General features: G+C 44.3%; 1 protein-coding gene across 1 annotated transcript in view; it reads right to left on the bottom strand.

Moving 5' to 3' along the window:
- LOC311148521 (E3 ubiquitin-protein ligase SH3RF1-like) overlaps window positions 1–15,584 on the bottom strand; it is a gene marked incomplete at its 5' end in the record, with an annotated part of 69,612 nt that overhangs the window by 26,891 nt on the left and 27,137 nt on the right. The window contains 2 exon segments of the mRNA XM_084185502.1: window positions 14,644–14,661; window positions 14,663–14,728. Coding sequence (XP_084041628.1) covers window positions 14,644–14,661; window positions 14,663–14,728 — 84 coding nt within the window.

Here is a 15,584-nt window from a genome sequence, read left to right as displayed (position 1 = left end):
AATGGAAGAGTTGGTCTGCATGAATGAGATGGAAAAAGGAGGGGGGGTCGTTTCCGTTTTGTAACCATGGAAACAATGCTAATGTGTCTGAACTGGACCAACATGAAGGAGTCTAATCCAGGCTTCAGTCCAGTCCAAACAACTGGCCGTCAGCCCTCCCGCCATGAGTGTGTTAGTCACTGTATGACTGGGTTTCACAATGTACCAGTTTATGCCAATGCCTGCTTGTGTATAAAAGGGGGAGAGCATCCCCACCCCCACACAAATGGTACAATCCAGCTAGTCTCTTTTTAGAGAGAGAGAGACACTGTCCCTGTGTTTTTATGGCTTTTCACCCCCATCCGGAACAAGGCAGACAGACAGAACATCTTCCCTGCTCCTCAGCTCAGCCTCTCCGCTCCCACAGATAAAGCCTTGTTACGTGTGTGTTGAGGTGGCTGGGGCTCACTTCCCTTCCCTTCCCAGGGAGAGCAATGAGATGGAGATCGATAGATACTAAGGCTTTAATTACAGCCAAGGGAAGAAGGAGAGCTCTCTCTCTCTCTTTCCCTTCCTCCCCCCTCTCTTGCTCCAGCCCACATTAACAGCTGCTCTGAAAGAAATGTTTAATGGAAGTCATCATTCATCAGCATAACTTAGTATCAAACAGAGCAGAGCAGGGAGCTTTATCTCACTATTGCACCTCTAATGAGAATCTGACTTCAGGCTACAACTAATCACTTCTGCCCCGGTTATAGATTTAAGCACATGATTAGATAGTACACCATCACAGACCTACTGAGTGTGTGGTGGAGTGGGAGGACTATGGTTGAACAACAAGTACACACACTTCCACATCATGCATGAGTGGCTGACTACACCAACACACTATTCTGATCCACAATGCACACCTATACGCGCTCTAATTTGCAGAAAATGTGTTTGTGTGCGTGAATGTGCAATAACAGTAATAATGTTATTGCACATGTCTGTGCAAGGCAGGGATCATCAACTAGATTCAGCCGTGGGCCGATTTCTTTCTTGAGCGGATGGTCAGGGGGCCGGAACATAATTACAAATGATTTGTAGAATGCAAATCCAGTCCAAACAGATATAATATTTGACAAAAAAAAAAAGATAATTTCAAACCTTGCTTACATTTGTATACGATCACATATACACTATATATACAAAAGTATGTGGACAGCCCTTCATATTAGTGGATTTGGCCATTTCAGCCACACCTGTTGCTGACAGGTGTATAAAATCGAGCACACAGGCATGCAATATCCATGCAATCTCCATAGACAAACATTGGCAGTAGAATTGGCCTTACTGAAGAGCTCAGTGACTTTCAACGTGGCACCGTCCTAGGAAGCTACCTTTCCAACAAGTCAGCTCGTCAATTTTCTGCCCTGCTAGAACTGCCCTAGTCAACTGTAAATGCACTCTGAAGTGGAAACGTCTAGGAGCAACAACGACTCAGCCGTGAAGTGATAGGCCACACAAGCTCACAGAACGGGACCGCCGAGTGCTGAAGCGCGTAGAGTGTAAAAATCGTCTGTCCTCGGTTGCAACACTCACTACCGAGTTCCAAACTGCCTCTAGAAGCAACGTTAGCACAAGAACTGTTCGTCGGGAGCTTCATGAAATGCATTTCCATGGCAGAGCAGCCGCACACAAGCCTAAGATCACCATGCGCAATGCCAAGCGTCGGCTGGAGTGGTGTAAAGCTCGCTGCCATTGGACTCTGGAGCAGCGGAAACGCCAACTGTAAAGTTTGGTGGAGGAGGAATAATGGTCTGGGGCTAGGCCCCTTAGTTCTAGTGAAGGGAAATCTTAATGCTACAACATACAATGACATTCTAGACGATTCTGTGCTTCCAACTTTGTGGCAACAGTTTGGGGAAGGCCCTTTCCTGTTTCAGCATGACAATGCCCCTGTGCACAAAGCGAGGTCCATACAGAAATTGTTTTTATTGAGATCGGTGTGGAAGAACTTGACTGGCCTGCACAGAGCCCTGACCTCAACCCTATCGAACACCTTTGGGATGAATTCGCCCAACATCAGTGCCCGACCTCACTAATGCTCTTATGGTTGAATGGAAGCAAGTACCCACAGCAATGTTCCAACATCTAGTGGAAAGCCTTCCCAGAAGTGTGGAAGCTATTAGAGCAGCAAAGGGGGGACCAACTCCATATTAATGACCATGATTTTGGAATGAGATGTTCAACGAGCAGGTGTCCACATACACTAAATGACCAAAAGTATCTCTGATATTCGTGGAAATACTTTTGAAAGAGATTTCCAAAATTGAAATCAATTGGAGCTGATTTGCTGGTGTTTTTACAGTCTAATATGTCCCCCCCACCCCCCCAAAAAAAACAAAAGAAACTTGGGGGGCCAAATAAAATCACCCGCGAGCCAGAGTCGGCCCGCGGGCCGCCAGTTGGGGAACCCTGGTGTAAGGCAATATTGTCTGGCATCCTACCTTCAAAGATAATGCAATTAGACCTGAGTGGAGTGCTAAGTAGATTTGGCTGTAATAGTGTTCACTTCCACAGCATCAGATCATTACAGAATTACAGCACTATTCTGCTCCAAAGCACAGCCAGATGTCAACAACCAGACAACTAAACAAAACACTACATGCATACAAACACACGCAGAAAGACAGACAGGGGTAAGCTTAGGTCACTGCCTGTGGACTAGACTAACCCTAACCATATCCTAGCCACCAATGACGACTGCAGCACTATAGATTTTTTTTTGCCATTTTAACTGAGCAATCATAGGCTGTAAATCTGGCATTTACATTTTTACAATTTAGTCATTTAGCAGACGCTCCAGAGCGACTTACAGTTAAGTGAGTGCATACATTTTCATACTGGCCCCCCATGGGAAACGAACCCACAACCCTGGCGTTGCAAGCGCCATGCTCTACCAACTGAGCTACACGGGGCCCTGATTTATATTTACTGTAGTAGATTATGAAGAGAATGTCTGCTGCTCATCCACAAAGCTACTCTACCGAGTAAAGGTAAGCCTACTGTTTGGAACTGCCATAGACGGCCATCGGACACACAGTCCTTTGACAGGCTACAGGTGCCTTTTGGGAAGTGAGGTCTATGCAGATCATAGACATAAAACCCTTGGCCAAAGAAATCTCCAGTCTCCAGTTTGGGAGGCTTGAGGACTGTAGTGGCTCTTCTTCCAGACAACAAGTCTTCATTTCCAGCCAGACCTCCTGTCTCTCCCCCCTGGGCTCGGTCTTCGTCAGCCACCCTGACCCCCCTCCCCCCAAGCCAGAAAGATCCCAGACATTCCTGGAGGGAACAGTATCTTCCTCCAACCAGCACGTGGCATTCTGTCTTCATTTACACAGAGACACTGTGACAAGATCCGGAGGCCCATTGTCGTGCCATTCATCATCCGCCATCACCTCATGTTTCAGCTTGATAATGCATGGACCCATGTCGCAAGGATCTGCACACAATTCCTGGAAGCTGAAAATGTCCCAGTTCTTCCATGGTCTGCATACTCACCAGACATGTCACCCATTTTTGGGATGCTCTGGATCGACGTGTACGACAACGTGTTCCAGTTCCCGCCAATATCCAGCAACTTCGCACAGCCATTGAAGAGGAGTGGGATAACAGCCTGATCAACTCCATGCGAAGGAGATGTGTCACGCTGCATGAGGCAAATGGTTGTCACACCAGATACCGACTGGTTCTCTGATCCACGCTCCTACCGTTTTTTTTTTTTTTTAAAGGCATCTGTGACCAACAGCATTCGGAAAGTATTCAGACCCCTTGACTTTTTCCACATTTTGTTACGTTTCAACCTTATTCTTAAATGGATTAAATAAAAAAATTCTGAATCAATCTACACACAATACCCCATAATCACAAAGTGAAAACAGGTTATAAATGTTTGCAAATTTATCAAAAATATAAAAAAGAAATACCTTACATACATAAGTATTTTGACCCTTTGCTATGAGACTCCAAATTGAGGTCAGGTGAATCCTGTTTCCATTAATCATCCTTGAAATGTTTCTACAACTTGGAGACCACCTGTGGTAAATTCAATTGATTGGACATGATTTGGAAAGGCAGACACCTGTCTATATAAGGTCCCACAGTTGACAGTGCATGTCAGAGCAAAAACTAAGCCATGAGGTCGAAGGAATTGTCCGTAGAGCTCCGAGACAGGATTGTGTCGAGGCAGAGATCTGGGGAAGGGTACCAATGTCTGCAGCACTGCAGGTCCCCAAGAACACAGTGGCCTCCATCATTCTTAAATGGAATTAGATTGGAACCACCAAAACTCTTCCTAGAGCTGGCTGCCCGTAACAAAATGTTGAAAAAGTCAAGGAGTCTGAATACTTTCCCAGTCATGTGAAATCCATAGTTTAGGGCCTGATAAATTTATTTAAATCGACTGATTTCCTTATTAGAAATGTAACTCAAGAAAATCTTTGAAATTGGTGCATGTTGCATTAATATTTTTGTTCAGTGTAGTTTAAATAGAGGAGGAGGGAGTGTATGAAGTACAGGTTAATTTGAGCCAGTCAGAGTAGGCAGGACAAAACAGTTTTTGTGATTTCTGATAGGTTATATCAACCAAATAAATCAAATCAAATAAATAAATCACATCATGACGAAAAACGCTAACCTGCAAATATCGTAAAATATATTTTGATGTGGTAAAATACTATTTGAGATACAGTGCCTTCAGAAAGTATTTATACCCTTTGACTTATTACACATTTTGGAATTCAAAATGGATTACATTTATTTTTTGTCTCACCTGTCTACACACAATACCCCATAATAACCAAATGAAAACACAGTTTTAGAAATTTTAGCACATTTATTGAAAAGGAAATACAGACATATCTAATTTACATACGTATTCACACTCCTAAATCAATACTTTGTAGAAGCACCTCAGGCAGCGATTACAGCTGTGAGTCTTTCTGGGTATGTCTCTAATAGCTTTGCACACCTGGATTGTACAGTATTTTCACACCGTTCTTTAAAACAAAATCTTCAACCTCTGTCAAGTTGGTTGTGATCATTGCTAGACAGCACATTTTCAAGTCTTGCCATAGTTTTTCAAGCTTATTTAAGTAAAAAAAACTGTAACTAGGCCACTCAGGAACATTAAATGTCGTCTTGGTAAGCAACTCCAGTGTAGATTTGGCCTTGTGTTTTAGGTTACTGTCCTGCTGAAAGGTGAATGTCTACCAGTGTCTCAGAAAGCAGGCTGAACCAGGTTGTCCTCTAGGATTGTGTCTATTCTGTTTCTTTTATGTGTTGGGTACAGAGATAGTGGTCATTAAAAAAATCATGTTAAAACACTATTATTGCACAGTGAGTGCATGCAAGTTATTATGTGACTTAAGAAATGTTTTACTCCTGAACTTATTTAGGCTTGCCATAACAAAGGGGTTGAATACTTATTGAATCAAGACATTTCCAATTTTCATTTTTAATTAATTTAAACAAAATTCTAAACAACGAATTCCACTTTGACATTATGGGGTATTGTGTGTAAGCCAGTGTCACAAAATCTCTATTTAAACCATTATAAATTCAGGCTGTAACAACAAAATGTGGAAAAAGTCAAGGGGTGTGAATACTTTCTGAGAGCACTGTCAATCACCCATCGATTGGGGGGGATTTTTTCCCCTTCACATCACTGGTTAGAGGACAACTTGCAAAACACAGTCAGGTACATTTTGGAATGTTGCATTTTGATACGGGGGTCACCAAAACAGAAAGAGAAATGCAACACTGTTTTGTCAATCACTACTATCGATTATCACATTGAAATCAATTGCGTGAGGGGGGGAAATGAGGTTGCACATCCTGTTAATACTAACACAGCTCAAAAACCACATGCAATCTGGGAATAATGTGTACATCACTGGTTAGAGGACAATTTGTAGAAGACAGCCATCTACATTTAGAAGTGTTTCATTTCTATTCAAGTGGGTTGCCAACGCGGTAAGTGTAATGCTTCACCATCTGGCAGTCCGATGGACGAATCTGGCTTTGGGGGATGCCAGGAGAACACTACCATAGTGCCAACTGTAAAGTTTGGTGGAGGAGGAATAATGGTCTGGGGCTGTTTTCATGGTTCGGGCTGGGCCCCTTAGTTCCAGTGAAGGGAAATGTCAACAGTACAGCATACAATGACATTCTAGATTATTCTGTGCTTCCAACTTTGTGGCAACTGTTTAGGGAAGGCAGCCCTTTCCTGTTTCAGCATGACAATGCCCCCGTGCACAAAGCGAGGTCCATACAGAAAAAGTTTGTCGAGATCGGTGTGGAAGAACTTGACTGACCTGCACAGAGCCCTGACCTCAACCCCATTGAACACCTTTGGGATGAATTGTTACGCCGACTGCAAGCCAGGCCTAATTGGCCAACATCAGTGCCGACCTCACTAATGCTTGTGGCAGAATTGAAGCAAGTCCCCGGAGCAATGTTCTAACATCTAGTGGAAAGCCTTCCCAGAAGAGTGGAGGCTGTTATGGCAGTAAAGGGGGAACAACTCCATATTAATGCCCATGATTTTGGAACGAGATGTTCGACAAGCAGGTGTCCACATACTTTTGGTCATGTAGTGTATGACATAGCCAATGACTATGCACCGAGTATACCAAACATTAGGAACACCTTCCAAATATTGAGTTGCGTGCGTGCGTAAGCCCTGATCAGCAAGTAAGCTATAGCCAGATGAGAGTTGTGTCTCCGGCGCTAGCTTAGGCTACTTTTAAACCAGTAAAACACAATTTTCAACAGCGCATTAAAAAATAAAAGACCTAGCAAATTACATTGCTTGTCACTCAAGTAATAATGCCTAATATTGCGCAAGCCATTTTACAAACATTTAAATGCTGACAGTGACAAGCAGATGTGCCCGATCAGGAATAGGCCTTCCTCTCATTGGTCAGCGCGTGAAGCGGCGCACAACTCGCAGTTTGGCTACTGATATCGCCTGGGGTTGTTCGGCAAAATTACTTGTAGATCAATGACTGCCAACACAATGACATGCTTAGTTCGACACTGAAGGAGAGGACACAGGTAGAAAGAAAGTAATGAGCAAGACATTTTTGTGAACTGGTGATTTGGGACATTTGAATTGATTTTCTGACCGATGCATGCTACATTTGGAGCGGTTTGGGGTCCCGCGGACCGATGGACTCATATCTTAAACATTTGAACTCGGGACAGATGCGTATCGGTGAATCGTTACATCCCTAGTGACAACGGTTGGTTGTCACTGCTATTTAAGTGATAGTTTGACTGTCAAGTCTGTGTATTGGTGTGTGGCCAGCGACCTTTATAGAGAGATCCCCCCCAAATTATCGGTGCTATTTGAGAAAGAAAATGATGGCTGCGTTCTAAGTCATGCAACCCCCAGCGAGTATGACAAAATCAACAGTATCAAACCAAAGACATTGCTCTGTTTTAAGCAACTGATATTGTGTCATCTTGTTGACTAAACTTTTACACTAACATCACCCATCGGAGGTAAAGACAATGTTTAATTCCCCCCAATTCGATATGGTCAAAACGCCAGCTGTCCACATCATGGAAAGTAGCATAATATACAGTAATTAGATATGGCAAAATAATTCAATACCTTCATTTAGGATAGTAAATGAAGCAAACTCAGATTTGTTCAATAATCACATATTTCTCACTCATTTAACCATTTAGAAATTTAAAAAATGCTCCCAAGCACAATTTAACCAGGCACTCTAGAGTGGAGTGTCCATAGGGTCTGTGCAGCAGGTTGAACGTTTGACGTCCCTAATCAGAGGTAAGAATGAGCAGATCAGTCAGGACACATGGAGACAGAGAGCACAGATCAGGAGAAAAGATGAGTGAGTGATCTGTTAAACAGGACTCACATAACCTTTAGAGGACTCAGACAGAAGTAGTAAGATCTATTTACCCACAAGTCTGGAGGCCAGATGGAGGTCTGGTTCACACATGAACGTAAGCAGAACATGACGTCTCACTAGTCCTCCCAACTCTACTACTGGGTCGGTGTACTGGCACTAACGATCTTCCGGTTCCTCCTCTTGTCCCTAGTAGGCTTGGGCGGGATACGTTTTTCAATAAATGTGAATATTTCTAGTTACTTTAAGTTAATATATACAGTGGGGAGAACAAGTATTTGATGCACTGCCGATTTTGCAGGTTTTCCTACTTACAAAGCATGTAGAGGTCTGTAAATTGTATCATAGGTACACTTCAACTGTGAGAGACGGAATCTAAAACAAAAATCCAGAAAATCACATTGTATGATTTTTAAGTAATTAATTTGCATTTTATTGCATGACATAAGTATTTGATACATCAGAAAAGCAGAACTTGGTACAGAAACCTTTGTTTGCAATTACAGAGATCATATGTTTCCTGTAGTTCTTGACCAGGTTTGCACACACTGCAGCAGGGATTTTGGCCCACTCATCCATACAGACCTTCTCCAGATCCTTCAGGTTTCGGGGCTGTCGCTGGGCAATACGGACTTTCAGCTCCCTCCAAAGATTTTCTATTGGGTTCAGGTCTGGAGACTGGCTAGGCCACTCCAGGACCTTGAGATGCTTCTTACGGAGCCACTCCTTAGTTGCCCTGGCTGTGTGTTTCAGGTTGTTGTCATGCTGGAAGACCCAGCCACGACCCATCTTCAATGCTCTTACTGAAGGAAGGAGGTTGTTGGCCAAGATCTCGCGAAACATGGCTCCATCCATCCTCCCCTCAATACGGTGCAGTCGTCCTGTCCCCTTTGCAGAAAAGCATCCCCAAAGAATGATGTTTCCACCTCCATGCTTCACGGTTGGGATGGTGTTCTTGGGGTTGTACTCAAATCAAATCAAATTTTATTGGTCACATGTGCCGAATACAACAGGTGCAGACATTACAGTGAAATGCTTACTTACAGCCCTTAACCAACAGTGCATTTATTTTTTATAAAAATAAAACAACAACAAAAAAAGTGTTGAGAAAAAAAGAGCAGAAGTAAAATAAAATAACAGTAGGGAGGCTATACAGTGAGGGAAAAAAGTATTTGCTCCCCTGCTAATTTTGTAAGTTTGCCCACTGACAAAGACATGATCAGTCTATAATTTGAATGGTAGGTTTATGTGAACAGTGAGAGAAAGAAGAACAACAAAAAAATCCAGAAGAACTCATGTCAAAAATATTATAAATTGATTTGCATTTTAATGAGGGAATTAAGTATTTGACCCCTCTGCAAAACATGACTTAGTACTTGGTGGCAAAACCCTTGTTGGCAATCACAGAGGTCAGACGTTTCTTGTAGTTGGCCACCAGGTTTGCACACATCTCAGGAGGGATTTTGTCCCACTCCTCTTTGCAGATCTTCTCCAAGTCATTAAGGTTTCGAGGCTGACGTTTGGCAACTCGGACCTTCAGCTCCCGCCACAGATTTTCTATGGGATTAAGGTCTGGAAACTGGCTAGGCCACTCCAGGACCTTAATGTGCTTCTTCTTGAGCCACTCCTTTGTTGCCTTGGCCGTGTGTTTTGGGTCATTGTCATTTTGAAATACCATCCACGACCCATTTTCAATGCCCTGGCTGAGGGAAGGAGTTTCTCACCCAAGATTTGACGGTACATGGCCCCGCCCATCGTCCCTTTGATGCGGTGAAGTTGTCCTGTCCCCTTAGCAGAAAAACACCCCCAAAGCATAATGTTTCCACCTCCATGTTTGACGGTGGGGATGGTGTTCTTGGGGTCATAGGCAGCATTCCTCCTCCTACAAACACGGCGAGTTGAGTTGATGCCAAAGAGCTCGATTTTGGTCTCATCTGACCACAACACTTTCACCCAGTTCTCCTCTGAATCATTCAGATGTTCATTGGCAAACTTCAGACGGCCCTGTATATGTACTTTCTTGAGCTGGGGGACCTTGCGGGCGCTGCAGGATTTCAGTCCTTCACGGCGTAGTGTGTTACCAATTGTTTTCTTGGTGACTATGGTCCCAGCTGCCTTGAGATCATTGACAAGATCCTCCCATGTAGTTCTGGGCTGATTCCTCACCGTTCTCATGATCATTACAACTCCACGAGGTGAGATCTTGCATGGAGCCCCAGGCCGAGGGAGATTGACAGTTATTTTGTTTTTCTTCCATTTGCGAATAATCGCACCAACTGTTGTCACCTTCTCACCAAGCTGCTTGGCGATGGTCTTGTAGCCCATTCCAGCCTTGTGTAGGTCTACAATCTTGTCCCTGACATCCTTGGAGAGCTCTTTGGTCTTGGCCATGGTGGAGAGTTTGGAATCGGATTGATTGATTGCTTCTGTGGACAGGTGTCTTTTATAGAGTTGACAAACTGAGATTAGGAGCACTCCCTTTAAGAGTGTGCTCCTAATCTCAGCTCGTTACCTGTATAAAAGACACCTGGGAGCCAGACATCTTTCTGATTGAGAGGGGGTCAAATATTTATTTCCCTCATTAAAATGCAAATCAATTGATAACATTTTTGACATGCGTTTTTCTGGATTTTGTTGTTGTTATTCTGTCTCACTGTTCAAATAAACCTACCATTAAAATTATAGACTGATAATTTCTTTGTCAGTGGGAAAACGTACAAAATCAGCAGGGGATCAAATACTTTTTTCCCTCAATGTATATACAGGGGGGTACCGGTGCAGAGTCAATGTGCGGGGGCACCGGCTAGTTGAGATAGTTGAAGTAATATGTACATGTGGGTAGAGTTAAAGTGACTATGCATAAATACTTAACAGAGTAGCAGCAGCGTAAAAAGGATGGGGTGGGGGGGCAGTGCAAATAGTCCGGGTAGCCATGATTAGCTGTTCAGGAGTCTTATGGCTTGGGGGTAGAAGCTGTTGAGAAGTCTTTTGGACCTAGACTTGGCACTCCGGTACCGCTTGCCGTGCGGTAGCAGGGAGAACAGTCTATGACTAGGGTGGCTGGAGTCTTTGACAATTTTGAGGGCCTTCCTCTGACACCGCCTGGTATAGAGGTCCTGGATGGCAGGAAGCTTGGCCCCAGTGATGTACTGGGCCGTACGCACTACCCTCTGTAGTGCCTTGCGGTCGGAGGCCAAGCAGTTGCCATACCAGGCGGTGATGCAACCAGTCAGGATGCTCTCGATGGTGCAGCTGTAGAATTTTTTGAGGATCTGAGGACCCATGCCAAATCTTTTCAGTCTCCTGAGGGGGAATAGGCTTTGTCATGCCCTCTTCACGACTGTCTTGGTGTGTTTGGACCATGATAGTTCGTTGGTGATGTGGACACCAAGGAACTTGAAGCTCTCAACCTGTTCCACTACAGCCCCGTCGATGAGAATGGGGGCGTGCTCAGTCCTCTTTTCCTTCTTCTTCCTACAAACACGGCGAGTGGAGTTTAGACCAAAAAGCTCTATTTTTGTCTCATCAGACCACATGACCTTCTCCCATTCCTCCTCTGGATCATCCAGATGGTCATTGTCAAACTTCAGACGGGCCTGGACATGCGCTGGCTTGAGCAGGGGGACCTTGCGTGCGCTGCAGGATTTTAATCCATGACGGCGTAGTGTGTTACTAATGGTTTTCTTTGAGACTGTGGTCCCAGCTCTCTTCAGGTCATTGACCAGGTCCTGCCGTGTAGTTCTGGGCTGATCCCTCACCTTCCTCATGATCATTGATGCCCCACGAGGTGAGATCTTGCATGGAGCCCCAGACCGAGGGTGATTGACCGTCATCTTGAACTTCTTCCATTTTCTAATAATTGCGCCAACAGTTGTTGCCTTCTCACCAAGCTGCTTGCATATTGTCCTGTAGCCCATCCCAGCCTTGTGCAAGTCTACAATTGTATCCCTGATGTCCTTACACAGCTCTCTGGTCTTGGCCATTGTGGAGAGGTTGGAGTCTGTTTGATTGAGTGTGTGGACAGGTGTCTTTTATACAGGTAACGAGTTCAAACAGGTGCAGTTAATACAGGTAATTACATTTACATTTTAGTCATTTAGCAGATGCTCTTATCCAGAGCGACTTACAGTTAGTGAGTGCATACATAATTTTTTTATTTTTCATTCCCGTGGGAATCGATCCCACAACCCTGGCGTTGCAAACGCCATGCTCTACCAACTGGGCTACATCCCTGCCGGCCATTCCCTCCCCTACCATGGACGACGCTGGGCCAATTGTGCGCCGCCCCATGGGTCTCCCGGTTGCGGCCGGCTACTACAGAGCCTGGAGTGGAGAACAGAAGGGCTTCTTAAAGAAAAACTAACAGGTCTGTGAGAGCCGGAATTCTTACTGGTTGGTAGGTGATCAAATACTTATGTCATGCAATAAAATTCAAATTAATTACTTAAAAATCATACAATGTGATTTTCTGGATTTTTGTTTTAGATTCCGTCTCTCACAGTTGAAGTGTACCTATGATAAAAATTACAGACCTCTACATGCTTTGTAAGTAGGAAAACCTGCAAAATCGGCAGTGTATGAAATACTTGTTCTCCCCACTGTATATGTCAACTTGTGCAACATGTTAAGATATAAAGCAGATTATTTTACATTATGAAGCTTACCGTAGTTCCCCAGAAAAGTTGAGCCAGTCACGTGTTTGTTTGTATGTTTGTTTGTAAATAGCACAACTGGAGAAAGCGGGAGCTGGTGAGTCCATAGCGTTCTATATCTATCGGCGAGTCTCTGATGTGCACATGAGGTGATGACATTACACTTGTATGCAAATGTTTGCCTTCAGATATTTCTTATACCGGCTTTCTGCCGTGCCATTTGGTTTCCCACTAGCATTTTTTTTGTCCTCCGTTCTTCTCCCATCTGCTCCGTGTACACATGCTGCGCTTCCGTCAGAAAAGCATGAATCACAACTTTGTTCATTTGCACAATTTCTCTCACTTTCAAATGTACACACTCACCGAAAATTACATTCGGTAGCTATGCTTGTATAACTTTATAAGCTGGATTTGTCGGTCTTTGCAATTAGTTTATGTGACTCGTTTCAGGAAACTAGCCATATGTCCCACGTCACTACTTCACAGGAGAGCCATTTTAAAATAAACATTTTTTAAATCAAAATGCCTTCTGGAACATGTGAACTTTCATTTGCCTTAATAACAAAATTGTATGCCATCTGTTAATACGAATTAAGAGCCTAGTTTGTTTAGCCACGGAAAAAGACAGGAACCTTCCCGCTAGCCATGATTGGCTGAGATAATGGATGGGCTGAACATGTCAAGAGATGATTTCGGATTGGTCTGCCATGTAGCATGCTTCTGTCTATAACATGAGCTGGTCAGTATGTGTTGACAGTCCTTTCTAACGCAGCTTTTGAAAGATATCACGTAGTAGAACTGCAAAAGTGTTGCTCTCCACTTTCTGGAGGACCGAGTTTGGAAGTCAGTGGAATGCCCAGTGGTATTAGATTATGATAGCTAAGGAGATGGAGAAAATTCTGGCGTTTAATTGCAAATATGCAGAGATAGTCTGACAACTCTCTGAGTTAACGAACACCCAGAGAGCACTCTGGCATCCCAGATTGAATTTACGAACCCACCCATAGCATAAACCAGCCTTTAGTCTTGAAATCTTTGGTTGTTTAGTACATGGCCTCACATGTGAATCCTTAAAGAGATGGGTGGGGCTAAGGCTTAAAAGGGTGTGAATGATGCTGAATGGGTGTAGACAAAAAAGAGCTCTCCAGTAGGTTTACCAAAACATTCAAGGGCCATTTTCTCAAAAGTGAGGTTACAAGTTTATCAACTTTCAAAGCAGAATTACTTTCCCATTGTTCCTCAACTGTAGTGCATGATATACCATTTTCTAGCTCTGAGCCTCTACATTTATCCAATGTAAAAAAACACAATTTCAAATTTTGCTACATAACATAACGTCTATGTGAGTTCGCTATTACTTGTGCAAATTTTTTTGTTGCATTCTGGTAATAGAGGCCCAATGGGCTTTTCTAGTGTTTTTAGCGCCCCCTTGAGTGCTATGCAGGTAATACCGTAATTCCCGGGATGGCAGAAGAGCGGTATGACGGTATGAAAATCTGGATACCGCCCAAGCCTAATCCCTAGGTCAGGTCACTAAAGGTCTTTCTCATCCAGACTAATACACATACAACGAGCCATTGCTTCCCTTCCCCTGAGTGCCAGTTATAACACACACACACACCTCAGGAGTAACCACTCGTTGACCCCAACAAATTCTCCCTTTACGGCCTGTTCACTGGCTGCAGTGTGGGGGCTCCTGGGAATTGCAGTCCTTGGCTTCAAAGTGGCCTATCCTGGAGTCTGGACAAAGCGAGGGCCCATGAGGCAGCCATGTGTAGGCTTAAACCAGGGACTAGGCTACATTCAGAATTCACTTTAAGAGAGGAGAAAAATCTATAAAAACATTAAACACATGGAAGTACAACTAAGACATTGCTGACGCAGGAGCATTTAGTAGTAAGCTACAGATTAGTCATCAAAAAGAAACCAGTTTGCCAGGCAGGGGGTCTGGGTTTATGGAAGACCATACGGTTTTGATAAAGCTGTGAGCGGCTGTGTGTGTGTTGGTGCTATGTGTTGTAGTGAAGGTGCAATTTTACATGAGCATGCGTGTGGACCGTGTGTGTATGTGCGTGTCTAGCCTTTACCTGGCTAGTTGGCCCCAATTCCAGCGGTGGAGGCTGGTTCTGGGTGGCCAGGGATCACACGGTCTGTCTGGCTAAAGCAGCAGACCTGAGAACAGAACCCTCTATCTCTGTGCCAGTTCATACACTGACTGGGCTTAAAGAGACTCGCTCTCACAGGAAAGAGCCCACTCACATTACACTGAGCAGGAGGGAGGAAGCATGATCAAAAGACAGAAGAGCGGGAGTAGAGGAAGATGAGAGAGAGCAAGAGAGACCATGAGATAGGAGTGTCAGTGTGATGGTGATGCTTCTGACAGAACCTCCACTCCAACAGGAGCCAGAAACACACACAGACACGTCGAGACAGAGGGCTCCAGCAGGCCCCGTTGGCCAGGACTAATCTACTGAGGCAGAAACAGCTGGGAGAGCCAGAAGGACAAACAACCAGAAATCTGTTCTCTTTATATCCCTGCCTGCAGTGAGGCGTGAGAGAGAGAGAGAGCGCAGTATACTATAAATTCTTCCATTAATTCACCAGGTATATTTCACTTGGCCAGTTTAGCCACGCAAAGACCATGCAGTCACTAAAAGCAATGACTCAAAAACTCCTCCACTCTTATCTGTCCATTTCCCTCTCCTCCCCTTCTCTCAGTCCATCTTGCTCTGGCTGAGGGGGAGGGATGTTAAATGGGCTGAGTCGTGCTGCTCCAGACTGACGGAGAAGAGGCTGAGATGTTGGGTTAAGTGATGAGAAGAGCAGGCTTTAAGAGTGGCCCTGAGAGGCTCAACATCCACACATCCAACTCCTCTCTCTCAAGTTCACATCTCCCCTCTCTGAAGGGCTCTTTTCTGCTCAGCCTCCCTCTCACCATTTCTCCCACAGATGTCAGCCTTTGGGCCCACTCTGGAACCACAGAGTTCAGAGGGAAGTCAGTGAGTGTTTCATCTCATGTTTCCATCCA

Source organism: Coregonus lavaretus (assembly GCF_964263955.1).
Source record: "Coregonus lavaretus genome assembly, chromosome: 21".
In the NCBI taxonomy this organism is placed as follows: Eukaryota; Metazoa; Chordata; class Actinopteri; order Salmoniformes; family Salmonidae; genus Coregonus; species Coregonus lavaretus.
The sequence above is the reverse complement of the archived record's forward strand: the minus strand, read 5'-3'. Positions and strand labels throughout refer to the sequence as shown.